The sequence below is a fragment of the Plecotus auritus genome (assembly GCF_963455305.1).
Source record: "Plecotus auritus genome assembly, chromosome: 2".
Classification (NCBI taxonomy): domain Eukaryota; kingdom Metazoa; phylum Chordata; class Mammalia; order Chiroptera; family Vespertilionidae; genus Plecotus; species Plecotus auritus.
The window spans coordinates 56,337,899-56,362,507 of NC_137771.1; the positions used below are offsets into that span (position 1 = coordinate 56,337,899).

At 38.3% G+C, this 24,609-nt stretch overlaps 1 protein-coding gene across 1 annotated transcript in view; it reads right to left on the minus strand.

The window, feature by feature from the left end:
- SLC44A5 (solute carrier family 44 member 5) overlaps nucleotides 1–24,609 on the minus strand; it is a 333,802-nt gene that overhangs the window by 19,217 nt on the left and 289,976 nt on the right. Inside the window, exons 9-17 of the mRNA XM_080658185.1 lie at nucleotides 19,892–20,015; nucleotides 18,226–18,309; nucleotides 15,774–15,886; nucleotides 7,106–7,237; nucleotides 3,701–3,800; nucleotides 2,146–2,238; nucleotides 1,601–1,688; nucleotides 815–1,077; nucleotides 199–293 (exon numbers count right to left, since the gene is read on the minus strand). Of these exons, the coding sequence (XP_080514311.1) occupies nucleotides 199–293; nucleotides 815–1,077; nucleotides 1,601–1,688; nucleotides 2,146–2,238; nucleotides 3,701–3,800; nucleotides 7,106–7,237; nucleotides 15,774–15,886; nucleotides 18,226–18,309; nucleotides 19,892–20,015 (1,092 nt within the window). The remainder of the gene's footprint in view (nucleotides 1–198; nucleotides 294–814; nucleotides 1,078–1,600; nucleotides 1,689–2,145; nucleotides 2,239–3,700; nucleotides 3,801–7,105; nucleotides 7,238–15,773; nucleotides 15,887–18,225; nucleotides 18,310–19,891; nucleotides 20,016–24,609) is intronic.

Below are 24,609 nucleotides of genomic sequence, written 5' to 3' on the forward strand. Positions count from 1 at the left end.
TTCACTACTGCTCCGATCCCCCATACCCAACCCTTTAGCAAGTTCTGTTGGCTTTTCCTTCCAAACATATCCCCGATCTGACCACCTCCATCCTTATTACCCTAGTGACAGACATCATGTTTCCTGCAACCACCTGCCCAATCTATGCTCCTCAAAGAAGTCAGAAAGTCTGAGAAAAGATGAATTCTGGTATCTTACCTTTAATACGTTTGTCCAAGTATTCTAGGGCTATCCTAAACATTTGAATTAATGCAATAAGTAAGGAACCAAATGCTAGAGATCCTGTGTGATATCTGGGCAAAGATAAAATGAGAATAAAAGTTAGGATATCTTTACTATTAACTAAAAGGATGTTACTTAAACAATTTTTATAGGAAAAAGGGATGTGCAGGGGAACTGATAGGAAAGCACTTCTTACACTCTCCTATTCAGATTGGTAAAGGTTTAGAGTTTTAAAACATACATATATATTTTGCCCTTTATCTACAAAAATAATACCAATAGCCTGTCAGCATAATATAGGATGTTTGATCTGAACAATGGAGAGACAGAGCCAAGTTAATCCTTAATCTTTAATATGGTTTCCTCCCCTACCTCTAATCTCTAAGTAACCTATTATTTTTAGAAGAATAAGAATAGTGGCCTGGACAGGGAGTATAAAGCTGTGGCTTATAAAAACAGACAGAGCCAATGAACATCCATGAATCTTGAATCATACTTTTGAGCTCACTTGTACCTTACCACTTGAATGATAAGCACAAGACTGAATTATAAGCACATTAAACATAACTTGGAAAATAGACGTGGGGCTCACCGTATGGCTCGTCCAAACGCAGTAAAAAGTGGATATGGTGGGATGTCATCGGGTTTTCTCAAGGCCCAGTAATAAGAAGCAAAGGCACCAGCAAGGGCACACTGACCCAATGCAATGACAAAGTTTATCAGCCAGAGAAAGACAAACAGATTGAATATCTGGAAGGTAGAGATGTATCGATAGTACAGGCCGTTTCCACCATAGAAAGCAAAGTTACACTGAGCACCAGGGCAAGCTCTGGACATTTCAGTTGTGTTAAAAACCTGCACTCAGAAAACAACATGGATAATAGAATATTAAATACTATCGCAAGATAACACCCGCCCTGCCTTTTGTTTTGTGTACCCCCACTCCCACCCCCACCCCCAGTTGTCCTTTTTCCATGAGCTTCTGCTGTTATTCCTATTTTCAATCACATCACTTTATAGAATCCTTTAATGAGCTCTGAAAATTATCTCTCATTTTCCATCCTATGTTCATCCTTCTTCACCCCCTTTAGTTTCACATTTATTAGCGAGGTTGTTGACAATACCTGCTTCTTGGGTATATGATAAGACAAATGAGATCATGAGATCAGGAAATAATAGAGCTTTCTTTCTATTCCCCCCCGCCCCGCCGCCCCATTTTCAGTGTTCTCCTGCTAACTCCTAACCCACTCTCCCCTTCTCCACAGTGATCCCTCTCACTATACAGGGTCTCTATTTCAGGATGACTCCTACAACTGCGAGGTGAAATGTAGTAGTATTCTGTATGGAAGTTAAAGAAAAGAGAGTTTCTTTTACTTACCTCTGGGTCACAGGTTCTATTTTCATATTTACAATGCCCATCTGGGGTTATGACTTTGTATATGGGTGTCCCTGATGTAGCCAAGTAACTGAATAAACTCTATTAAGGATAAATTATTTACTAGTAAATTGAAAATAAATAGACATGAAAATAATGCAAGTAACTTAAAAATCTTTTGAGAGATTAACTTCAAATTACTTCTAACATTTTAAAAATTAATCCATTTTTCAGACACAGAGTAATATAACATGGATCAGCTGCACTGAGAAGCCTCTTAAAAACATTAAAATATATAGAAGCTTTTTAAGGTTATTACCAAGGAGAAGTACCATATGTGAAGACAAAATAAAACAAAATCGACCGTCTGACCTATAAAAGGGGAAATGCTATCGGGAGACTGACACCTTTTTTAGAGATTGGCAGAAAAAAATAATCAGTTATTTCTTTAGGATGTTCCTAATCTTCGCAGGATGAAAACCACTGAACTCCTGGTTCCTGAATAGTGGGTGACCTGAAGTTCAACTTGATAAACTACCAAAGGATACACTGCTATCACCGCCCAGTAGCAAATACAGATTGAGAGCAAAAAGAAAGTTAAAACTGGATAAATTAATGTAGTAGGGACATATCCAATGGCTCTGAAATAAAACAAATAGTTGAAATTCAAAATGATCCAGTGTTATAATTTCTCTAATAAATTTTTATTTGTTAGAACTAGAAATAAAACTTAGACTGGATTAATTCTAAGAACATGATCATAACCAGTAACTCTCATTGGCTGATCATGCTGGCATATTCTTAGTTGGTTTTAAAATTTTATTGATTGATAGACTGATTGATTATAACTTAGAGACATTATTTCAATGCTCATGTTTGAATCCTGATCAATTTTCCCCAACTTTCTCTTCTTTGTTTATTTATCATAAAGATTTGATACATTATAATCATAACATTTCTTCCTTTTGATCAGATTCTTAGACTTTCTCCAGACACTACTATTAAGTGAATTATTGAGCATACCTCTATTTAATGTATACTCACACACATTTATTCCTACTCTTTTTTTCCCTTGAACTAATTATCAACCTGTCACTGTTGCATTGGCCCCTTAACACACACACACACACACACACACACACACACACACACACACACACTCATATACACATTAAGAGGCGTAACAGTGGGGCAAGTAACAGTGAATTGCACAATATCATATTATCTTAAAAATCCAGAAAATCAGTAGTTTTCAGTGACGAATGACAGGTCTTCACTTATTGTGGGAAGGAGAGAGAATTTATCAAACTGCAAGTTTGATAATTTGGTCCTGGGTCATTAACAACGTAGTTTCCATCATCCTAAATAGAGAGTATGGTCTGTGGGCTTTCTTTGTTTCTTCCATTCATCATTCAAAAGTTTAAAGTACTATTCTCAAGCCACCTTCTGGAATAGTTTGGAAACTGTAGGTGTTATTATCTCCCAGCATGAGTTTATGAAAAATTTAGTGTTTATTTTATAGCATTTTAAAAATAAAAATGGCTCTGGGTATAAAGTGTTTCTAAATTAAGAGCTGTAGATACAAAATGTGTAGTCTAATACTGCTAGGATCAATTATTCTTTCTATTGGCAAATTTTGTCATTCATATGGCAATGGTAATAGTATGTAATTGACTTTCTAGAATTATGGTGGTTTAAAGTTCTGCAAATGATCTCAGCCATTAATATTAACATATGACTCAGTATGGGAATAATACAACATGCAATATAACTAACTGTTATATAGCACTTTATTACCTAGTTTCACATATGTTATTCTCCTACCATATATTTGGTGTTTTGAAAAAAACTGCTAATATATATAGTAGACAGGTTTTAACCTTACTTTACCCCCATGACAATTGAGGTTTTAGGGATACTGAAGGACATGTTTGCATGACCTTTCTAATAACTGGCTGTCTCAAACAAGTCATCTTAAATGGAAAGCAGATTTCTTTAACAAGTCTTCTTGAAGGGAAATTCGTCTGGGGCAGCTACACAATAGGCAGTGCCTGGCTGGGCTGACAGATACACTCTAGGTGAGTTTTTCCATCAGGGTCTTACTTGCTCCCTTCCTTCAGGAGGGCGATGGAGATGCGGATCCTGTCCCTAAGGAAGATCAGCAGGAGGATGACAAGCACTTCAAGGATGCTGAGGATTACCACTTTAAACAGAAAAAGAAATTAGTGTGCAGCACACATCAATCCCCAAAAAAAACTTCCTCTGCAGAAGTTAGGACCGAGCTTCATGGTTATTTCGGCCAATTCAGACACTTCATAGTTTCAGCCAATCTTAGAAATTCACTTTCAAAACCCACAAAAAATGCTAAGAAATCTAGATGAAAACCTTTAGCTGAAGCTTGAACAACTCAACCGGACAGGCTTTATGTATGGAAACATTTCATGCCATTGGTAGAAATGGAAAAACAGGCATGGAAGGAAGGAAGGGCTGCCTTAGGCAACTCTTAAATGTTTCACTTTTAACTTCACTGAGTAAGAGATCATTACAGAAGAAACATTTTGTCTGCCCTGCTCACAATGCCTCTTTTTCTTGTTGTTGCTAATCCTCACCCAAGGATATTTTTCCCCCATTGAGAGTGGAAGGGTGAGGGAGAGACAGTGAGAGGGAAACATTGATGTGAGAGAGACACATCAATTGGTTGCTTACTGCACGTGCCCCCACTGCGCCCAGGATCAAGCCTGCAACCAAAGTACAGTATGTGCCCTTGTCCAGAATTGAACCCGAGACCTTTCAGTCCTCTGGCCGAGGCTCTATCCATTGAGCCAAACCAGCTGGGGCACAATGCCTCTTAATTAATTGACCTTGCAGATTTACATAGCAGGCTTGTGGCTGACCACATTTTTATTCTGTGCCACCACATGACCACCACAGATGGTATCGAGTTTTAAACACAGACCATCTAACAAAAGTCTCAGAATTAGAACTAAGGTATTCTAGGTCCGTTTTGAGTTAAAGTTTATAAACTTCTTGAACTAAGAGTTATGCAAATTTAATGAACTATGTCAAAACTATCTTCATGTGAAGTAAATAAATCTGCAAAGAAAGAATAAAGTGTATGTGTAGAGACAGAGAGAGGGGGGAGAAGAAATCTTGGGTTCTTTTTGGCTTTTGTTTCCTGGATCTAGGTACACTTGAAATCATCTTTCTGTTTTATTTTTTAGTTTGGCAAGATACTTGTACATTCTTATAAAAATACCTCTGCCTTGGCCCTAGCTTGCTCCAATTTTCTTTTCCTTTCAGCTATTTTGAATTACTTCCTTTTTACTTGAAGCCAAATAGTCCTAATTACCCTACTTCCCTGATTCTAAAACATACCTTTAACTTAGTAATATCTTTTTAGGAAAAGTAAAGAAATCCATCATTAAATATCTATTTATTAATTATAAGATGCATCCTGACTTCAGAGATGTTAAAAAGTGAAAAGGTATGATCTTAAAATTAAGAAAATATATCACTGCTAATAGCAATCTGAAATTACAAAAGAAAGTTAATGGAAGTTAATTAAAATTTCCACCTGTGAAAGAATCTATTCCATAACACACTTCCTAGAAAGTTATTCTGCTGATACAGGAACACCTCTCCACTGACAGGGCACTCATTATTTTATCCTACTCTTATACCACTAACATTCTGATGTACATCACATATCATTTAGTATTTCCAAGTAAGTGGGAATATCTCAATAATGTATCATTTTGCTACTATAGCTTTTTTTAGTTAAACTGTGTATTGATGTTTTCATGTACATTTGATTCTCTTAAAACAGAAAAATGAGCCAAGAATTGTGGAATATAACCATAATAAGCTAAAATCATTATCTTCTTTGGACAAACTTAAGAATATGAGATATACCAGAATTGCTTTATATTCAAAATTGCATTGATAAGATCATTGCATATTAAACTCTACCTTTATAAAATTACATGCTCAAAATGGTTATATTAGAGAAATTTAACTGTCTTTTGAATTTATATAATACATTCCTTCCTTGTGTTTGAATTAAAAAACAACAACAATATAAACACAATTTTTTGAGACCCTATAGAGGAGCTGGTATAATTATAACTTCATAGAAGAGGACACTAGGATAATTGATAGTAGAAATGAAAATACAACTATCTCTTAACACAATCCAAAGCTCATAAAAATTATATTATTGTTTGTATAACAGTGTTTCTGTCAATTCATGTAATCAAATGTATGCACTTGTCACTGGCACCTAGAATTTTGTCCAAACACAGGTCATCAATTAATGTCTGATAATTGGATTGTGAAAGCTGAGGTTCAGTTGAGGAAAATTTAGCATTTCTAGACTTGAAAATAAAAGCAAGCTCTGTATTTCCCTCAAAGTACATCTCTTAGTTTTCCAAAAGCAGATTCTGATAAAGGCAATTATGTTTGTGTTGAAGGTCCTTAAGGGACAGCAGTGGGAGGACCACAGAACATGTAACTAAGATTCATGTGTGGGTAAAACTAGAGGTTTTCATTAGCAATCTTGGTCCCCCTGTGCTTTGACCCCAGGAAAGAAGTGTCCAAGACGGTCAGGGAGAGTGTGAAAAAAATAGTGTATCAAATAGTGTAAACCTAAAAGTATAAACAAACAAAATGGCACTCTGGCAGCTATGTGAGTCTATACAAAAGCCTACTGGCTTTTAGGTGACATGGCAAAATCAAGTTTTCAAATTTATGGGATGGGACTCAGACCTGCAATCAGGAAGCCCCACCAAGATACTGACCCCTCTGAGTCTCTGGGCTCCTTTACCAGGCCTCCTTGGCCATTTCTTGCCTGGCTCTCAAACTTCAACAATATAAACATGAATTTTCTTTTAAAGCAACATGTAATTAGAGAATTTAAAAAATTTTTGATGAAAGCACATGAATCTCTGAAGTGCAAGGAATATTATAATAAAACCATTCTAGGAATATAGGTTTAAAGCCATCTCTGAAATCACCTTGCTTTAAAATTTTGTTAATATGACCTTTAATGAATTTGATAATCTGAATAAATAGTTCAAAATATAAATTTATTTTTAGTTACTTATTACTCCAATTCCTATAATAAATAGTTTAAAATTTCTGTTATAAACATTTTCTTTTTTATCCCCTTTTTCTTTTTTAAATAAGTTTGAAAAATCAAGCATTTTTTTCCTTTTAAAATACCTTTTTTTTGGATATCAGGTTAATGGCTATAAATATCCACATCCAAAGCATTTTAAGTTAAAGGCAAAAACTTGAAATTATTGTCAAATAATATTTTCTTAGACTATATGATAAATGCCACTCAATGACTTTTCCATTTACTGTAGCTAGTAGAATTATAAATACATTTACTTTAATGATATTAATAAGTGTATTCAATAGGTTGCACCAACCCAAGCTTTCCTTTAGACAAAAAGATGCTTTCTCATTATTACAATTTTAACAAACCACTTTTTAAAATCCACTCACTAAATGCGAACCATGTTTGTTTCAGTTGTAAGTACATGCTTATATCAGTCTGAATCCCGAGGTCATATATAGTTATGTGAGAATTTGGGCGTTCCTGGAGATTCCTGTACTGCTGGTAACAGTGCCATATTCCTTGAAAAAGAAAGAAAAACAGACTAATATAAAATGTTATTTTCTGAAATATAAGTTATACACTTACAACACATCTACATGTATTTGATCAGCATGGTTATTTCTACAAAGGCAAGATTCATACTTACTTAGTAAATATTTTATGTTGGTCTAATAGTCTAAATATGCTACTTTATTCAATATCAGAGTTTTCAGTGTTTGTTTGGATGACTGTGGCAACATTTGGCTTTAAACGTCCTTTTGACTAGAAACAACCTTAATGCCCATGAGTAGGGACTCGTTAAATAAGTTATGGTATACTTGTACAGTGGAATGCTATATTCCCTTATAAAGAGGAGAAAGTCTAGTGATATTAAATAATTTTTATGATCTTTTGTTAGGTGAAAAGAGCAAGGTACAAAATGACAAAATGTATGCTGTAATTCGTATAATAAGAACAATATATATATATATATATTTTCTTGTACACACATAAAGTCTCTCTGGAAGGATACACAGAAATATAATATTTTTTTGCTTGCAGGAAGAGAAATTTAGTGACCACAGAATAGAATGAGAAGGAAAATTTTCACTGTATAAACTTCATACTTTTTGAACTTTGAAGCACGTGAATATATAATCAACTTAAAAAGCAAATTTAAAAGGTCATTCAAATTGAAAAAAAAAAAAAGCCCTTTTCAAATTTTTTTGATAGTGAAGTTGTCTTGGTAGAACATCTAAAGCATATTCTTATCAAAGTTTGTGTCTAGGCAAGGCAAACAGGGACTAACTATATTTTCTCCCAAACTCTATATTTTAAACTCTATAATGACATCTTAAATTATCTAGATAAAGTGGTAGTAAAAAGAAAATAGAGTTAAGAGGTCCACTAATTTTAATGACCAGTGGGTCTGGATTAGGTCCATTGGAAATGTCCCAGCAATAATGAAAAAACAAAACCACAGTTTTTTAAACCCCCTAACTATAAAAAAACAGGTTGGGTTTTTTTTGTGTGTTTTTTGTTTTGTTTTGTTTTGGTTTGGTTTTTTTTGTAGATATAAAGTGAAGGAGAGAGAGAGAGAGAGAGAGAGAGAGAGAGAGAGAGAGAGAGGCAAGACTAGACTAGAAGAGACATTTGTTTTTCAAAGAGATATGACAAATCTGTTTCAGGCCCTGCTTTTTAAGTATATTTTTAAATTTCCCTTTTAAAAATACTTTATAGAATACTTGACACATACAACATTACATGTAATACAAAAGTAGTTTTCAAAGTATAAAGTAAAATGAACACATATGAATGTATCACCTAACTTATGATTTTATAATCTCAATTTTGCTCTAATTATGCAAATTAAAAATTTTTATTCTACCCAATGTCTTCATCCTATCATCTTCTTGCCTCTTCCTGACAAAGAGCAATTATTCTAAAATTTGTGCTTATGATTCTCCTATTTTAACAGGAAGATGTGTTGAAATGTCCCCCCAAAGGAAGATTTATATCTCACACAAATTTATTATTTACTAGAGGCCCAGTGCATGAAATTCATGCACGAGGGGGTGTGTCCCTCAGCCCAGCCTGCACCCTCTCCAATCTGGGCCCCCTTGAGGGATGTCCGACTGCCCGTTTAGGCCCGATCCCAGTGGGTCACCCGGTGGGATCGGGCCTAAACGGGCAGTCGGACATTCCTTTCACAATCCAAAACTGCTGGTTCCCAACCACTCACCTGCCTGCCTGATTGGCCCTAACCACTTCTGCCTGCCAGCCTGATCACCCCCTAACCACTCCCCTGCCAGTCTGATCAACGCTTAACAGCTCCCCTGCCGGCCCAATTGCCCCTAACTGCCCTCTTCTGCCAGCTTGGTCACCCCTAACTGTCCTCCCCTGCCGGCCCAGTCACCTGTAACTGCCCTCCCCTGCCAGCCTGGTTGCCCCTAACTGCCCTCCCCTGCTGGCCTGGTCACCCCCAACTGCCCTCCCCTGCAGGCCTGGTCCCCCCAACTGCCCTCCCCTGCAGGCCTGGTCGCTCCCAACTGCGCTCCCCCTGTGGGCCATCTTGTGGTGGCCATCTTGTGTCCACATGGGGGTGGCCATCTTTGACCACATGGGGGCAGCCAACTTGTGTGTTGGAGTGATGTTCAATTTGCATATTACCCATTTATTATATAGGATTGGTTTATTTATTTATTTTTGTAGTTCTGTGAATTTTGAAGCTACTTTATTAGATGTATACATGTTTAGAATTGGTATATTTTTTTTATTGAATTAAATCCTTTTTAATTTAATTCTTGACTCCCTGCTTTCTCTCATGAGCTGCATTAAAATCCATCAGGAAATTCAGTTGGTTCTACATTGAAAACATGGCCCGAGTTTCCCTAATTTGACACATGGATTACTGCAATAGCTCCTCACTGGTCTTGTTACTTCTTCTCTTGCCTCACTCCTGTCTCTTCTCAACTCAGGGACTAGAGTGATCATCACTACACATCGCTCCTCTGCTCAAAACCCTGCAATGCCTCCCTACTTCACTCAAAGTAAAAGGCAAAATCTCACAAGAATCTATAAGTCTCTGGCCATCCAAAAAGTCTATGACTTCATCTCCTACTTTTCTCCCTTTTACTCAGAACACCCATCCGCACGAGCTTTCTAGCCATTTCTTTAACACACTCCTACCTTTGGGCCTTTGCTCTAGCTATACTCACTATCTAGAACTTGTCCCTTATCTCTAATGGCTAATTTCATTGCCTCCTTCAAGTGTTTTTTCAGATCTCTTTTCAAAAAGTCTACCCTACTAATATTCCAAATTTTATTCCTTGTCCTATCAGGATACTCTCAACACCCCTTTACCTGTTCTACTTTTTCTTTTCCCATAGCAAATATCACTTTCTAGTAGATAATTCACTTGAGCTGTAAGCATCAGGCTAGCAAGAATTTTTGTCTGTTTACTGTTCTATCTCCAAAGCTTAGAATAGTGCCAGTGCACTGTAGCTGCTCAATTGACATTTGTTGAATGAACAAATAAAACAAGGTAAGCCCAGACCAGTTGGTGTGGTTCAGCACTTGAGTGTCAGTCCAGGAACCAAGAGGTCACTGGTTCGATTCCTGGTCAGGGTAAGTGCACAGGTTGTGGGCTCGATCCCCAGTAGGGGGGTGCAGGAGGCAGCCGATCGACGATATTCCTTTCTCACCAATGCTTCTATCTCTTTATCCCTCTCCCCTCCTCTCTCTCTAAAAATCAATAAAAACATATTTTAGAAAATAATAAAAGAATGTATGACTAGATATGGATGTCTCTTCCCTTACTCTCCTTGGTATAGAGCTTCCTATATCTATGAATTCATATATTTCATCAGTTCTAGAAAATTCTCATCCAATAACTTTCAAATATGACATATACGTTAGGGCCTACTCAAGCTATTGTCTACCCCTCTTAGTCACATGATCATATTTTGTCCCTGTGCCACATTATGCTCTATTTTAGGTAATTTCAGTTCATTAATTCTCTAATTTGCTATTTAATTTATCAATTTAATTTTAATCTAATAATTAATTATTTTATTTTGAAAAGTTCTACTTAGTTCACCTTCATATATACCTGAACATGTTTTATAACTTACTTTTAAATATTCTTTCCTAATTTTAAACATTTTATACATGGTTATTTCATATTTTATATCTACTAATTACCATATCTGATTTCTTGCAGACCTCAAGAAATGAGGTCTTGCATTTTGGTAATCTTTGATTGTGACTCATACTTTGTTCATCTTAATCTGTGGAAATCTGGTGATCTAAATGAAGATGCTTTCATCTAGAGGGGAACTGTATTTGTTTCTGTTAGAAGACAAAGGGAACTACAAAACTGGGTTCACTTAGATGTTTTCCAGGATCCCATACTTACTCAAGGAGTCTCAGGTCTGATCTCCTACTCTGCTGCTGGCTCTGGTCTCAGTCTCTTATTGTAGCACTCATATGTGCTACCCAGCACTTCACATGTGCTTCCTGCTCAATTCCCACTTTTTTAGCTCATGGGTTAATTTTATTTTCTTTAGGGGGATTTCTTTTATTTCCTGCAAGCTCATCAAAATAATACACTATATGAAACAATATAATATGATTTTTATGCCATTATTTCATAGCAAGAGAACCCTTTAGACTATTTAGTTCCTTCATAATGGTGGATGTGAGTCTTGGCAGTGTTTTCCTATTTCTTTTTCTATAGCTTTATTGCTTTACTCTTTCTCTCTCTCTCTCTCTCTCTCTCTCTCTCTCTCTCTCTCTCTCTTTCTCTTGGTATGACCCCTGGACTTTAATCCTCCTTTCTCAATAATATTCATGCATAGTAACAACAACTAATATTATCTATTGAATAGTTGCTATGTGCTAGGCAGTTTTCTAAGTACTTTATATACACTATTTTATTTAATACAGATTCCTATTATATAGATGCAAAAACTAAAAATTAGAGAGACTATGTACTTGCAGAGGATCACATAGTTAACATGTAATGAATCTGGAATTGTGCCTTTTTCAATCTTCAAATCAATACTTGTAATTATGTTGTTATATGGCCTCTCCTGTGTAACTCTTAATTTGTTTTGGCCAATGAGAATTGTTCCTCTGCTATTCATGGGCACTTTCCCACAAATAGCCTGGCTTTTTCTCTGGTCAGTATGAGACATCCACATTGTTCTCCGCCCTAGTAAATAGGCTGCTGTCAGTAGGAAATGGTTGGTTTCCCATGATATATTGACAGTTGATTTTCCAAGATAGTAACAGATGTCAGTTACATACTGTCTTACTTACACTTCCAAATCTAGTTGGACATTTCTCCACTCAATGAATAGCTTCAAGCTTACTTGCCACACCATTAATTGCTGAGTTAGTACTGCCTAGGGAGTCAATAGAGAGCTAAAATTGGTTGTTTTACCTGCACTTTTTATATATCAACCATCTTTCTTTTGTCAAACTTTTCTCCCTTTGCCAAACTTGGACTCTATCCAATTTCAAATTTTTCTTGCTTATTAAGACAAGTCAGTGAAATCAACAGCAAACTTTACTGGCCTTCACTTCCTGATGATATTAAAAGGGTGATTGAATCACATGCTCAGACTCTGTGTTGGCAAAGAGCACAGGTTACTTTGAGCTCCAAGCAGAAACACAAAAAAGGGCTTTAAACAAAAGGCTTTCTGGGGAGTTTCTGATGAAGGAACAGCAGGTCTTCCATCAGACTGACCCACTTGTTCATGGGCAGCTGCACAGCAGGGGCAGATAGGGAACACCTAAAGAGACTCAAATGATTAGAAACTCACTGAGAATAAAGAGGAGGATACTAACAGTATCCCAATCCATGAAGTGCTTACTGTGTTCCAGGCACTTTTCTGAGAGCTTTGTACTCATTGTCTCATTTAATCCTCACAATCTTGTGAAATGGAGATATCATTGCAACGATGTTATGGATAAAGAAATTGGGTTTTATAATCATTAAGAAACTTTTGCAGAGTTCCCCAGTTATACATTATGGATCTGGGATTAGAACTCAGGCTACCTACTGAACCTGGGGATTCTACAGCATTATTCTTTTCCAATTACAGTTAACATTCAATATTATTTTATACTAGAGGCCTGGTGCATGAAATTCATACACTCAGGGGTGGGGGGACCTTCAGCCCGGCCTGTGCCCTCTCGCAGTCTGGAAACCCCGCGATTGATCGCCCCGCAGAGGAAGGCCCTGCCCACCGCTGCTGGCCGGGTAGCCTGGGCCTCCCTCTATCGGGTGATCATGGGGCGATGGCAGGGCCCCCCCGACCAGTTGCATCGTATCCGCCTTGGCAGTGACAGTCAGTGCTGGGTAGCCGTGGTGCCTGCAACCCAGGAGGGACTGAGAGGTCAGCAGTTCAGCCCGCTTGCCAGTCCCCACCCACCCAAGCCTGCTGTGCACGTAGCCTGGCGTTAGGTTGTCTGTTCGATCATTTTGGACATTACAGATCCTGGCTCTTTATGTATTAGGATTAGTTTCCAGTGTACAGCATAGTGGTTAGACCTATATAAAATTTACAAAGTGATCCCCCTGGTAAGTCTAGTACCCACTTGGTACCATACCTAGTTATTATAATATTTTTTACTATATTCCCTGTGTTGTACTTTATATCCCCATGACTATTCTGTAACTACCAATTTGTACATCTTAACTTTTCACCTTTTTCACAAAGCTCCCCAACCTCCTACCTCTCTGGCAACCATTGGTTTTCCATAACTATGAGTCTGTTTCTGTTTTGTTTGTTTGCTTATTTTGTTCTTTAGATTCCACATATAAGTGAAATTATATGGCATTTGTCTTTCTCTGTCTGATTTATTTCACCTAGTGTAATACCCTCTATATCAGTGGTTCTCAACCTTCCTAATGCCGCGACCCTTTAGTACAGTTCCTCATGTTGTGGTGACCCCCAGCCATAAAATTATTTTCGTTGCTACTTCATAACTGTAATTTTGCTACTGTTAATGAATCGTAATCTAAATAACTGTGTTTTCCGATGGTCTTAGGCGACGCTGCTAGCGGTTCTCAACCTGTGGGTCGCAACCCACAGGTTGAGAACCACTGCTGTAGAGCCTAAGACCATCGGAAAACACAGTTATTTAGATTACGATTCATTAACAGTAGCAAAATTACAGTTATGAAGTAGCAACGAAAATAATTTTATGGCTGGGGGTCACCACAACATGAGGAACTGTACTAAAGGGTCGCGGCATTAGGAAGGTTGAGAACCACTGCTCTAGATCCATCCATGTTGTCACAAATAGTAAAATTTCATTCTTTTTTATGGCCAAGTAATATCCCATTATATACATGTATCACAACTTATTTATTCAATCATCTATTAACAGGCATTTAGGTTGCTTCCATATCATTGTAAATAATACTAATGAACATAGGGATGCATATGTCTTTTCAAATTAGTGTTTTGGATTTCTTCTGATAAATATCCAGAAGTGGAATTGCTGGGTCCTAAGGTTCAACTGCTTCCTTATATTGATATGTGTAAAACTCTTCTTCTTTGAATGACAGAAACAGGAAATTGTTATTTTGGTGTCTGCTACCATAAACTGCTTTTCAATCCAAATGGTGTTATAGGGGAAATCGTTCTTTTGAATAGAAACCTCCCAAGCATTCATATATTGGCCCATGCATTTATTAGAGGACTGAAAGGAAGCTATCATGAGTGTCATACTATTCCTTGGGAGAGACTTTGATTTATTTCTTAGTGTCACATTGTACGGCTTTTGGAGGGATTCAGTCAGTGGTTAGATTTCAACCTTGACATAAAGTTAACTCTCCATCTAATAAGTGTAATTCAGAATACCTGTCTCTAGAGAGTGATGCCTCATGATGGCGTGCTGGCCAATTATTAAAGTGTGTGACAGTGCCTGGATTAAAGGTACTAAATTGAAAGGGAAAAATAGATCACACTTCTGTATCTATGCAGATGTGGCCTTTGATCAAACAGAAAAATTAAAGGAATAAAATAAGTTGTCTGAAATGTTTTTCATTAACCTAACAGGGATCTTTTTATTTCATTCTTAAAACCCATGAGACATGACACCAAAGGCTACTAGTGATAAAGAGTAGAACATGTTAAAAATACTTTTTTTCCCCAAGATAAAGAAGAATGCTGGTGAGGATGCAGAGAAAAAGGAACCCTCATGCACTGCTCATGGGAATGCAGGCTGGTACAGCCACTGTGGAAAACAGTATGGAGTTTCCTCAAAAAATTAAAAATGGAACTCCCTTTTGACCCAGTAATCCCACTTCTAGGAATATATCCCAAGAAATCAGAAAGGACATATGCACCTCTATGTTCATAGCAGCACAATTCACCATAGCTAAGATTTGGAAACAGCCTAAGTGCCCATCAGCAGATGAGTGGATTAGAAAACTGTGGTACATCTACATAATGGAATACTATGCTGCTGTAAAAAAGAAGGAACTCTTACCATTCTCAACATAATGAATGGACATGGAAAGCATTTTGCTAAGCGAAATAAGGCAGTTGGAGAAAGAAAATATCACATGATCTCACTCATTTGTGGGATATAATGAACAATATAAACTGATGAACAAAAATAGATCAAGAGACAGAGAAGCATCAAACAGACCGTCAAACTTCAGAGGGAAGGTGGGGGGTGAGGGGGGAGGGTAAGAGATCAACCAAAGGACTTGTATGCATGCATATAAGCATAACCAATGGACATAGACACTAGGGTGGTGAGGGCATGTGCTGGGGAGTGGGGGTGGCTGGGGAGAGGTCAATGGGGGAAAATGGAGACATGTGTAATACTATATATAATACTTTAAACAATAAAGAATTAAAAAAATAAAGAAGAAAAAAGTTATAGAGAAAATATATGCAAACAAGTAATATTTCTCAATTTAACACTTTTGGGGGAAGCAAAGGATAATGAAATTCACTGCAAGAAAATGCTTTTTGGCAATTGATAATGGCAACAGAAAATTAAAAGGTAATTTTGATATTTGGTGACCTTAAGAGGGGTGATACCTACCATAACCTATAATTCCAAGCACACCCAATACGAAGACCCAGAAGAGGAATCCTGCTATGAACCTCAGGAGTAGTAGAAACAGCCAACTGAGGAGCATGGCGATTGTCAGGCCACTAACAGAAGAAACACAACACAAACACAGGGTCAAGTGTGCTAACATGACATAACGAATATAGCAAGAAAATGCTTTTTTTCTATTCAAAATAATTCTCAGATCATTTTATTTTACCTAGCTATAGAAACATTTGTAACGTTTAAAAGCACAAACAATGGTTTCTGTTAAGACTTTGTATGAAAGAGTGGGACCATCAGGAATTCATACATGACTCATTTTCCTGTGCCTAGGTAAACTGAAGCTTGGTATCAATCACTGTTCATGGAAAAACACAATTCCTCCAACCTACAATTTGGCCTATCTGCTACAGTTGCCATGTTCTATTTTTTTTCTTCACGCCTATCCACTGTGCTGTCCTATCTACCTGGATACCTTATGGAAACCTTATGCAATATAACTGTCTAGTAGTCAGGAAAGAGTTTTAGGACAGAAAGACAGTAAAACTAACTGCTCCGCACAGATCCTGAACTCATGATTTTGTAGTCATTTTCACTATGGTCTAAATTTCCTTTTAAAAATCACAGATACTTTAATGCTTCTATTCAATTGAGAGATTATTCTGTGGCATAGTCCAAGGGGAATATTCAAAAAGGATGGGGGAAGAGGGGAGAGAGAAATACAGATGTTTATTCTGTGTATTTTAAATTCCTGTATAAAAATTCTAAGTGAATAAACTAAGTCACAGCATATTACTCTTTGGCTTGATAGTCATTAAACAGATGAGAGCAGAAGAGCTGAAACTAAAGGGAGGTGTTTATGCTCTAATGGTATGAGTGGGGCCAGGGTAGTGAAGAGGTTTCCAGTGTGTGTGTCCTGGGAGTGAGGTGGGCAAGAGAGTCTATCAGAATGTATACCTTTCAGACAAGAGTGAAAGAAGAAATATGGACATCATCTATTGATATTTGGCCTGATGACAGCTGAAGCAGTTTAACTACTATCAAGTATAGACTATAATCTCTGCTATGGAGATATATCCTGAAATTGTAATACGCTCTGACAATAATTACTGCAATTATTTAATGCAACGCATTGAAATGAGTAAAATCTCAAAAAATTAGTTTTACAGATCTAAAATTACTCACTAGTATTTTATACACAATACAATTTGACTTTAGTAAGCACCTTATAGTTAAATATATCTATGTTGTTCCCTTAGTATTTTTACAAATGTTGCTTGAACTGACATTTTCAATGCACCTTCTATGTTCCAAGAACTATAATAGGAGTTAGGAAAACAAAGATGAGTTAGACATAATTACCACGATAAACAGTTTACAGTTTATCAGAAGGAAAGAGCCAAGTAAATAAAACACAAAATGGTAGATACTATATATAAGATAGGTATGCTTGTGTATGTGTATTTAGGTATTTAAAACACACACACACACACACACACACACACACACACACAATGGGTATAACGAACACAGAGAAGGCAGTAACTAATTATATTTGCAGAAGTCAAGCAAGACTTCGTAAATGACATAAAAGCTGATTTAAAGTAATGAGATAAAGTTGCCTAGGGCATAAAGTAAGATAATGCTAGGAAAGAGAACAGAATGTGCAAAAACATGGGAGTTTGGCAGTCTAGGAATGCTATTTAATGTGTTTAGAATATAGAGTTAATAAAAAAAACCTGGGTGGAGATGAACCTGGGAAACTAAGTTGGACTAGGTTGCAAATGGCCTTGTAGGTATCTAAAGAAATTTTCGCTTTATTTTTTGATCAGTAGGCAACCATAGATGCTTTTAAGGCACAAGAAGGTGACAAAACAGCCAGAAGGTGCCACAATGTCCTTAGCTATATCAAACACATGTACCACTCCAACAGTGGGACTGCATTTTCAGGACTGCAAATCTTATGTCTGAAAATTTTGAATTTCCTCATCTCTTCATATTTTTTTCAGCTCCTCATAAGTACAGTGACCTTTGTGGATGATGATAACAAACATTATGTGGAAGGGATGTGTTGAAGAATAAGAATGATCCCTTGGAAGTCAAGGAAGGACAAGTGACAAAATAGGCCAGAGAAATATTACTGCATCCACCATAACATATGATGAGAAGCCAACATATCAGATGCTGCCCCCATGTAACTTAAAGTATATGTATCTTAATGAATATAATTAAAATTTATACGCTTATAATTTCCTCTCAATACTGGGAATATTTCCAAATATCTTTGTCCCAGTTTTATTCTATAGGAAAAAACAAAATGGCAGGAACTGAGGTTTGAGTCAACCTTGAATTCACGAATATATTGGGAATTTGAAAAAAGAGTTTTACCAAGACAAAATCAGAATTGGGCTGGGGAAAAAACATTTATGTTTTTACTTACATGAGAATCCAATACCAACTCATTGCATAGTCTTCAAACACTTTCATTCCAATTGCCTTTGCATCGAGGACTTTATTGATATTTCTGAATTCAAAGAAGGGGAAAATCAATGTCCTTGGTATGATAAAAGGAATTTTGCAAGCTGCTGTTCAGAGCATATTTTTAGAAACCATTTATCAGTAGTGACTCCTTCTAGATACAACAGTTCATGAGATGTCTCTTTGGTAAACCTACAAAGGTGGCTGTATCTATACACAGAGAGTCATGGCTTTCAAATATTGTGAACAGATCCTTTTCCAACACATGTGACATGCCCTAAATATTGCAGAAGCCTCACTATGTGAAATAAATTTAAATGTAAAGATCAGCTGTTAACTTACAAGATCCATAGAGTCAAGAATAACCATCATCTTTAACTCACCTTCCTAAAACTCTGAGAGCTCTGTAACAATGGGCACATACAGAAAAGTGCACAAATCATTAGTGTCCAGTTTGATGAATGATCAAAGTGAACACATGTAAGTAACTACAATTATGTCATCCCTTTTCCATTGTACCCCAATTACAATACCTTTCCCTTCCCTAAAGCAGGGGTGGGGAACGTCTGGCCCATGGACCATGTAAGTCCCACAAAATCATTTGGTCTGGCCCTGCCAAGGCACTAGGGGCGAGTTAATTAAATGTTTAACCAAATATAGCAGGCTAAGTTTTAAGCTGATAATTTTGTATGGCCTGAAAATGGTGTTATAAAAATCCAAATGGCCCTTGGCAGAAAAAAGGTTCCCCACCCTGCCTAAGATAACCACAATCCTGATTTTGGTGATAATAATTTCCTAGTTTTCATTTCAGTTTTACCACTTATATATGCATCACAGGGTAATTTAATTTACTGGTACTTGTTTTTGAATTTTCTTTTATTAATGGAATTGTACTTGTCTTATTCCACATAGCTTTCTATTTGCAAAATTTGTCCATGTTGCTATTATATTCTCAACATGCAGATACTGTACTATTCTTTTAGGAATGCTAAGTCTTTTAAGAAAGAAATTAAATTTGAGAATACCTTTATTTCTCATTCAACAACTAAGCAATGCAATGGTACTCTGTGTGTGTATGTTTGTGAACACATGTGTGTGTGCTCCCTGGGAATTATATTCTCCAATGTGGAGTACCGTGATGTGTGTAACCAATGGAAACAGGAAATTCAGTTCATTGTAGTTAGTATGTAGACATACTAACATTGTAGTTAGTACTGAAACAGTATTGGCAGGCTGTCTCACCTTTCTTAAGGCCCTATCTCATAGCTTTATTATTTCAGTCATATTTCTTTAAAGGGTGCTTTAAAAAGCATAGGTTTTCTAAAATTATGTTCATTCAAAAAGCAAGTTATATGATGATCTTCCAGTACATTTTCTGATGTCTCATTTCTATACCTGTTGATAATGAAAGATTTACCCATTTTGAAAATCATGATTGTTCATTCTAATTCTTCTGGTTTCTCCTTTAGTTGCTTTTCTTAATGAGCACAGACCAAGCTCTTCAATCCACAGTGACATGTATATTTCATAATACATAATCCTTCCTGTGTTAAACTAATGGAAGCTTTAGTTTTGGCTACACAAATGGGAAGCATCAAAACTGAAAATGGGGATAGAAACAAACATACTTTGCAGCTGCCCTGAGTTCTACAGCATTTCTTGTATGCCCTTTTCCATCTTCAAATGTGGTCTTATTTCCTACTGTTAGAGTGCCATTTTTAGTAGAGAAGTCAGGGAAACACCTCCGGAGAACTGTAAAAATAAATGAAAATTATGGTAATCACTTTTCTACCTCCTACATGATGTCCTGCCTTTGTTAAGCTTTCTGTTATTTATAACCAAGTTCTTGCTAGACAATGTATAATTGCTACTGAGCAATTATAATTGCTCATTATTTTATGGTCAGAAAATTGCCTGATTGTTATAAGACACATGAAAAGGAAATATAATGACAATCTGAAGCAACATTCTAAACTTAATTATTTTATACATGGTACATTCATCAAGTAAGGTATACAGCACAGGTTTTAAAAAAGGAACTCTGATACTGTAGCTCTCGTGTAGTTTTTAAAAGGCTACATTTACTTTTAATACTGGATGAGTTTAGTTTTGTTATTAAAAAAAAAAAAACACAAAAAACCCCCACACAAACCAACTTAGACACTCCTTGAATGAAACCTTGAAAATTAGAGATTAGTGAATAATTTCTTGGAAAATAAAAACCAGCTCTAACTTTCAGTGTTACTAAGACAATTATGTTTTAATTTGTAAAGCTTCAATAATTTTCTACCTTTCTCATTTACATGGGTTTTTAGAGAGGCTGGAAATAGAAACACTGAAGCTAACAAAAATGACTCACTCCAAAAGTGATCTCTGGTTTGACCACTAGCACAGTTTCTGAGAAGAGTTATAAACTCATTGTTCTACCTCCTATATGATTATTTTGATTAAATAGAATCCTTGCCCCTTTACAATCTTTATTGCTAAAAATATGTTTAAATCCCAATTTTAAATGAAGTGGAAAAATAAATTTAAAAACAGATAATTTTCATATTTTTTCTTATAAGAAGCATGTTGGCTCATAAGCCTGGCTGGGAGCTTCCTGGGTGTAAATCCAAAAGGAGCCCCCAGATGTGGAGGGCAAGGAGAGAATGAAGAAAAGTCAGAACACTCCAGACTGTCGGTGGCAGGTGTAGTTGGCAAGGAAATTTACGAGGCTGGTTTTGGGCAGCTGCAAGGCAAGTAGATTTTTGTACTCACCTGCCAAATAGATAAAAAATATCATATCTAATAAAAGAGTAATATGCAAATTAACCATCACTCCACGACAAAAATGGTGGTGCCCATAGACACAAGATGGTGGCACCCAGTCCTCTCAGGCCTGCCAGAGTCCCCCAGTCCCAGGGAGGGCTGCTGCTGAGAGCAGGCAGCATGGCTGTTGGCCTGGGAGGTGGCTGTGCCCCTGGCGGGATCTGCTCCCAGCCGCCGCCCAGGTGTCGGCCTGGGAGGTGCCCACGCCCCCGGCACAATCTGCTCCCAGCCGCAGCCCCGGCCATTGGCCTGGGAGGCGGCAGCATGTCCCCCTAGCACGATTCGCTGTGGCCTGGGCGGCAGCTGCGCACCCCCTGCACGATCTGCTCCCAGCTGCCACCCGGGCAGTGGCCTGGGAGGCAGCCGTGCACACCCCCTCAGTGCCATCCGCTCCTAGCCACGGCCTGGGCTGTGGGCCTGGGAAGTGCCCGCACTGCCTCTTCCCCCGCCACCCCCCCAAGCGATCAGCTCCCATACGCAGCCGGTGGGGGGGGGGGGTGGTGGTGGTGTAGGCCTGGGAGGCAGCCGTGCCCCCCAGAGCTATCCTCTCCCAGTGGCAGCCTGGGGTGTCAGCCTCCAAAGGGCCTGCGCCCCCATGGAGTGATCCCCCCCACACACACCTATAGCCTTGGAACTTCCCTTGCCCCCAGCGGAGTGATTGGACATGGGGGGAGGTGGGTATCTGGGCAATGCTGCCCAGCAAACCTCTCCCATTGGGTAGAAACTTCTGACAAGTTAGGGAGGTAAATGGGTTTTGTTTAAAATCTTTAGAAACCACAAAGGAAATGTCTGAGGTAGGGTTTCACATCGGAAGTAACTTACAACTAATTTCTGAAGGCAAACAGGGACATTGCAGTTACATTACTGGAGAGTACCCCGAGGTCCGGAGGTTGGCTCTGCAAGGGCAGTGGCGGGTACTCCCCACCCTGGTTCCTCAGCACCTTGGGCAGGGCTTGAGCCCACCTAGGAAGGTCTTTTCCCCTACAGTTTTCACCAAGGCAGGGAGGTTTAGTAGACATGAATAAGAAGTGCCCCTGCACAAGTCCTGAAGATACCGGGGCCGGCAGAAATGACAAAGAAACCGGGAAAAGAGCAAAACCAGAAACACCACCGATCCCAACATAGATCATTTTTTTCTTCAGATGACAGTGTGTTTCCCTCTTCTTCGTCTTCTGGAAGCAAGACAGATTCAAGTACTGAGGATTCTACCAATGGAAAAGTTAAGAGAAAGAGAGGACAGAAAAGGAATAAAAGGAGAAAAGAAAGGACAAAAGATGAAACATCAAGAAAAAGAAAGAGAAGGAAGAAATGAAGAAACAACCACATGATATCACCTTTCCAAGGTCTCATGAAATTCCTGTTTAAGGAGTTTATTTTATGACACTTTTAGTTTGGGTTTACATTTTTACCGGTTTGTCAAGACCAAGGCAGGTACACTGTCCAATATGTTAAAGAAAAAACCCTATCTAATAAAGAGGGAATATGCAGGGGAGGGCATTTGGGGGTGACCGGGCTGTCAGGGGAGGGCAGTTGGGGACGATCGGGCCGGCAGGGGAACAGTTAGGCGTCGATCAGGCTGGCAGGGGAGTGGTTAGGGGGTGATCAGGCTGGCAGGCAGAAGCGGTTAGGGGCAATCAGGCAGGCAGGCGAGCAGTTGGGAGCCAGCAGTCCCGGATTGTGAAAGGGTCCCGAGGGTCCCAGATTGGAGAGGGTGCAGGTTGGGCTGAGGGACACCCCCTCTCCCCTGCAGTGCACGAATTTCGTGCACCAGGCCTCTAGTAACATATATAAATATATAACATATTTTATATGTTGCATGTTCATACCTGATGAGTGTGTTAATATACCATCTTTATTAAATCACATGAGGACACAAGTAACTGTCCTGAGTGAACTGACCCCCAGCCTAGGGGACTTAGTAAATCCATGCAAAAATAAATAAATAAATAAATAAATAAATAAATAAATAAATAAATAATTTGTTACTGATTTTGGATATCCTTGTTTTCACCTTGCATGTGCCTATATTGTTGCTGTGGTGTCTGCCTCCAATGTAGCCAGATAGCCACCAAACGAGCCACCTCCATGCTAGTGACACCCCCCCCCCCCCCCCCCCCCCCGTTGACTCCTGAGGACACACTGCAAAGGAAGAGACCCTGTGACTGTAAGAGCTGGTCATGGTCAGGGTCATGAGGGAAGGTAATAAAATAGATGTGATCTCCAGTTTGACCACTAGCTGGACCTGGACAACTGGAGGCTCCCACTTCCTCCCCTGAGCTTGAGATGTGCTCTCTGTTTGCCTTTTCCAAGCTAGAAGCTTTCCAAGGACCCAGCTTTGAGACAGAATATGGTGATGGGAGTATCTGGATTGGGTAAGTGACTGACCTCTTAAGGCCTCTATATAAACTTCTAATATTTGGCAGGTGAGTACAGAAACCTACTTGTCTGGAGGTCGCCCAAGACAAGCCTACTAAGTAAGATCCCTTGCTTATTTTTTAATGTATATATTTTTATTGTTGATAGTATTACAGATATCTCCCATTCCCCCCACTTTTACCTTCCTTTTCCCAGGCCCTACCCACCCCCCACCCCCTGCAACCAGGACTTCACTACCCTATTGTCCGTGCCCATGGGCTATGTATGTAAGTATATAAGTTCCTTGGTTTATCTCTTCTTATCCCCTCAGATCCTTTGCTTATTAAACCTGGCTTTTCTTCAGTCTCTCTCTACCATCTGTGCATGGGAGCTGGTTTCAGATTTCACCTGGGAAGCTCCCCAACAAAGCATCACAGATTTGCATGGGTTCATATAAAGTTTAGACTTGAACATATCAAAGAAGTTGATACAGAAAAGGAAGAAATATGTTGTTATAAAGCCTCTCCTGACTTTCCTGGCTGAAGTGATCTCTTGTCTACCCTCCTTCACCTTCTGGAGCACTTAGAATATTATATGGCTGATTCCTTCCTTAGCCTTCCTGTCTTTTCCCTTCCCACTCCCTGGCACAACTGACATAGTAGTCTCTACCAGCTGCTTCCATTCCCTCTTAACCCAATCACACTTCTGCTCACAACTCCATGGAAATTGTCTTCTAGTGATCCCAAAGACTTCCCAATTCACAAAACCTCCAAACATATTTTAGTCTTCATCCTGCTTGAACCCATTACCTAGCACAGTGCTTGGTACATGGTGTAACTCAGTAAATATTTACTGTTGAATGAGTTAGCTTTCCTGAGTCTTTGACATGGTAGGCCACCCCTACCTTTCAAAAGTCACTTCTTTGCCTTACATGTCCGGATTCCCCCCTGCACTCCTTCTGTGCACTCTTTCCCTTTCCACTCCTTAAATACAGCTGTGTCTACCTACAGAGCTCCCCAGGTTTGTTCTAAATATTATTTCTAGGTAACTACTCGTTCAATCTGTTAGTTTCAATTACTAAATATGCTCAGTGCATATTCAGAAAATAGAGAAAATATGAAGGAAGATACCAAACTATACATAGTTTATTAATTCACCCACAGTGAATTGTATCTTTTGG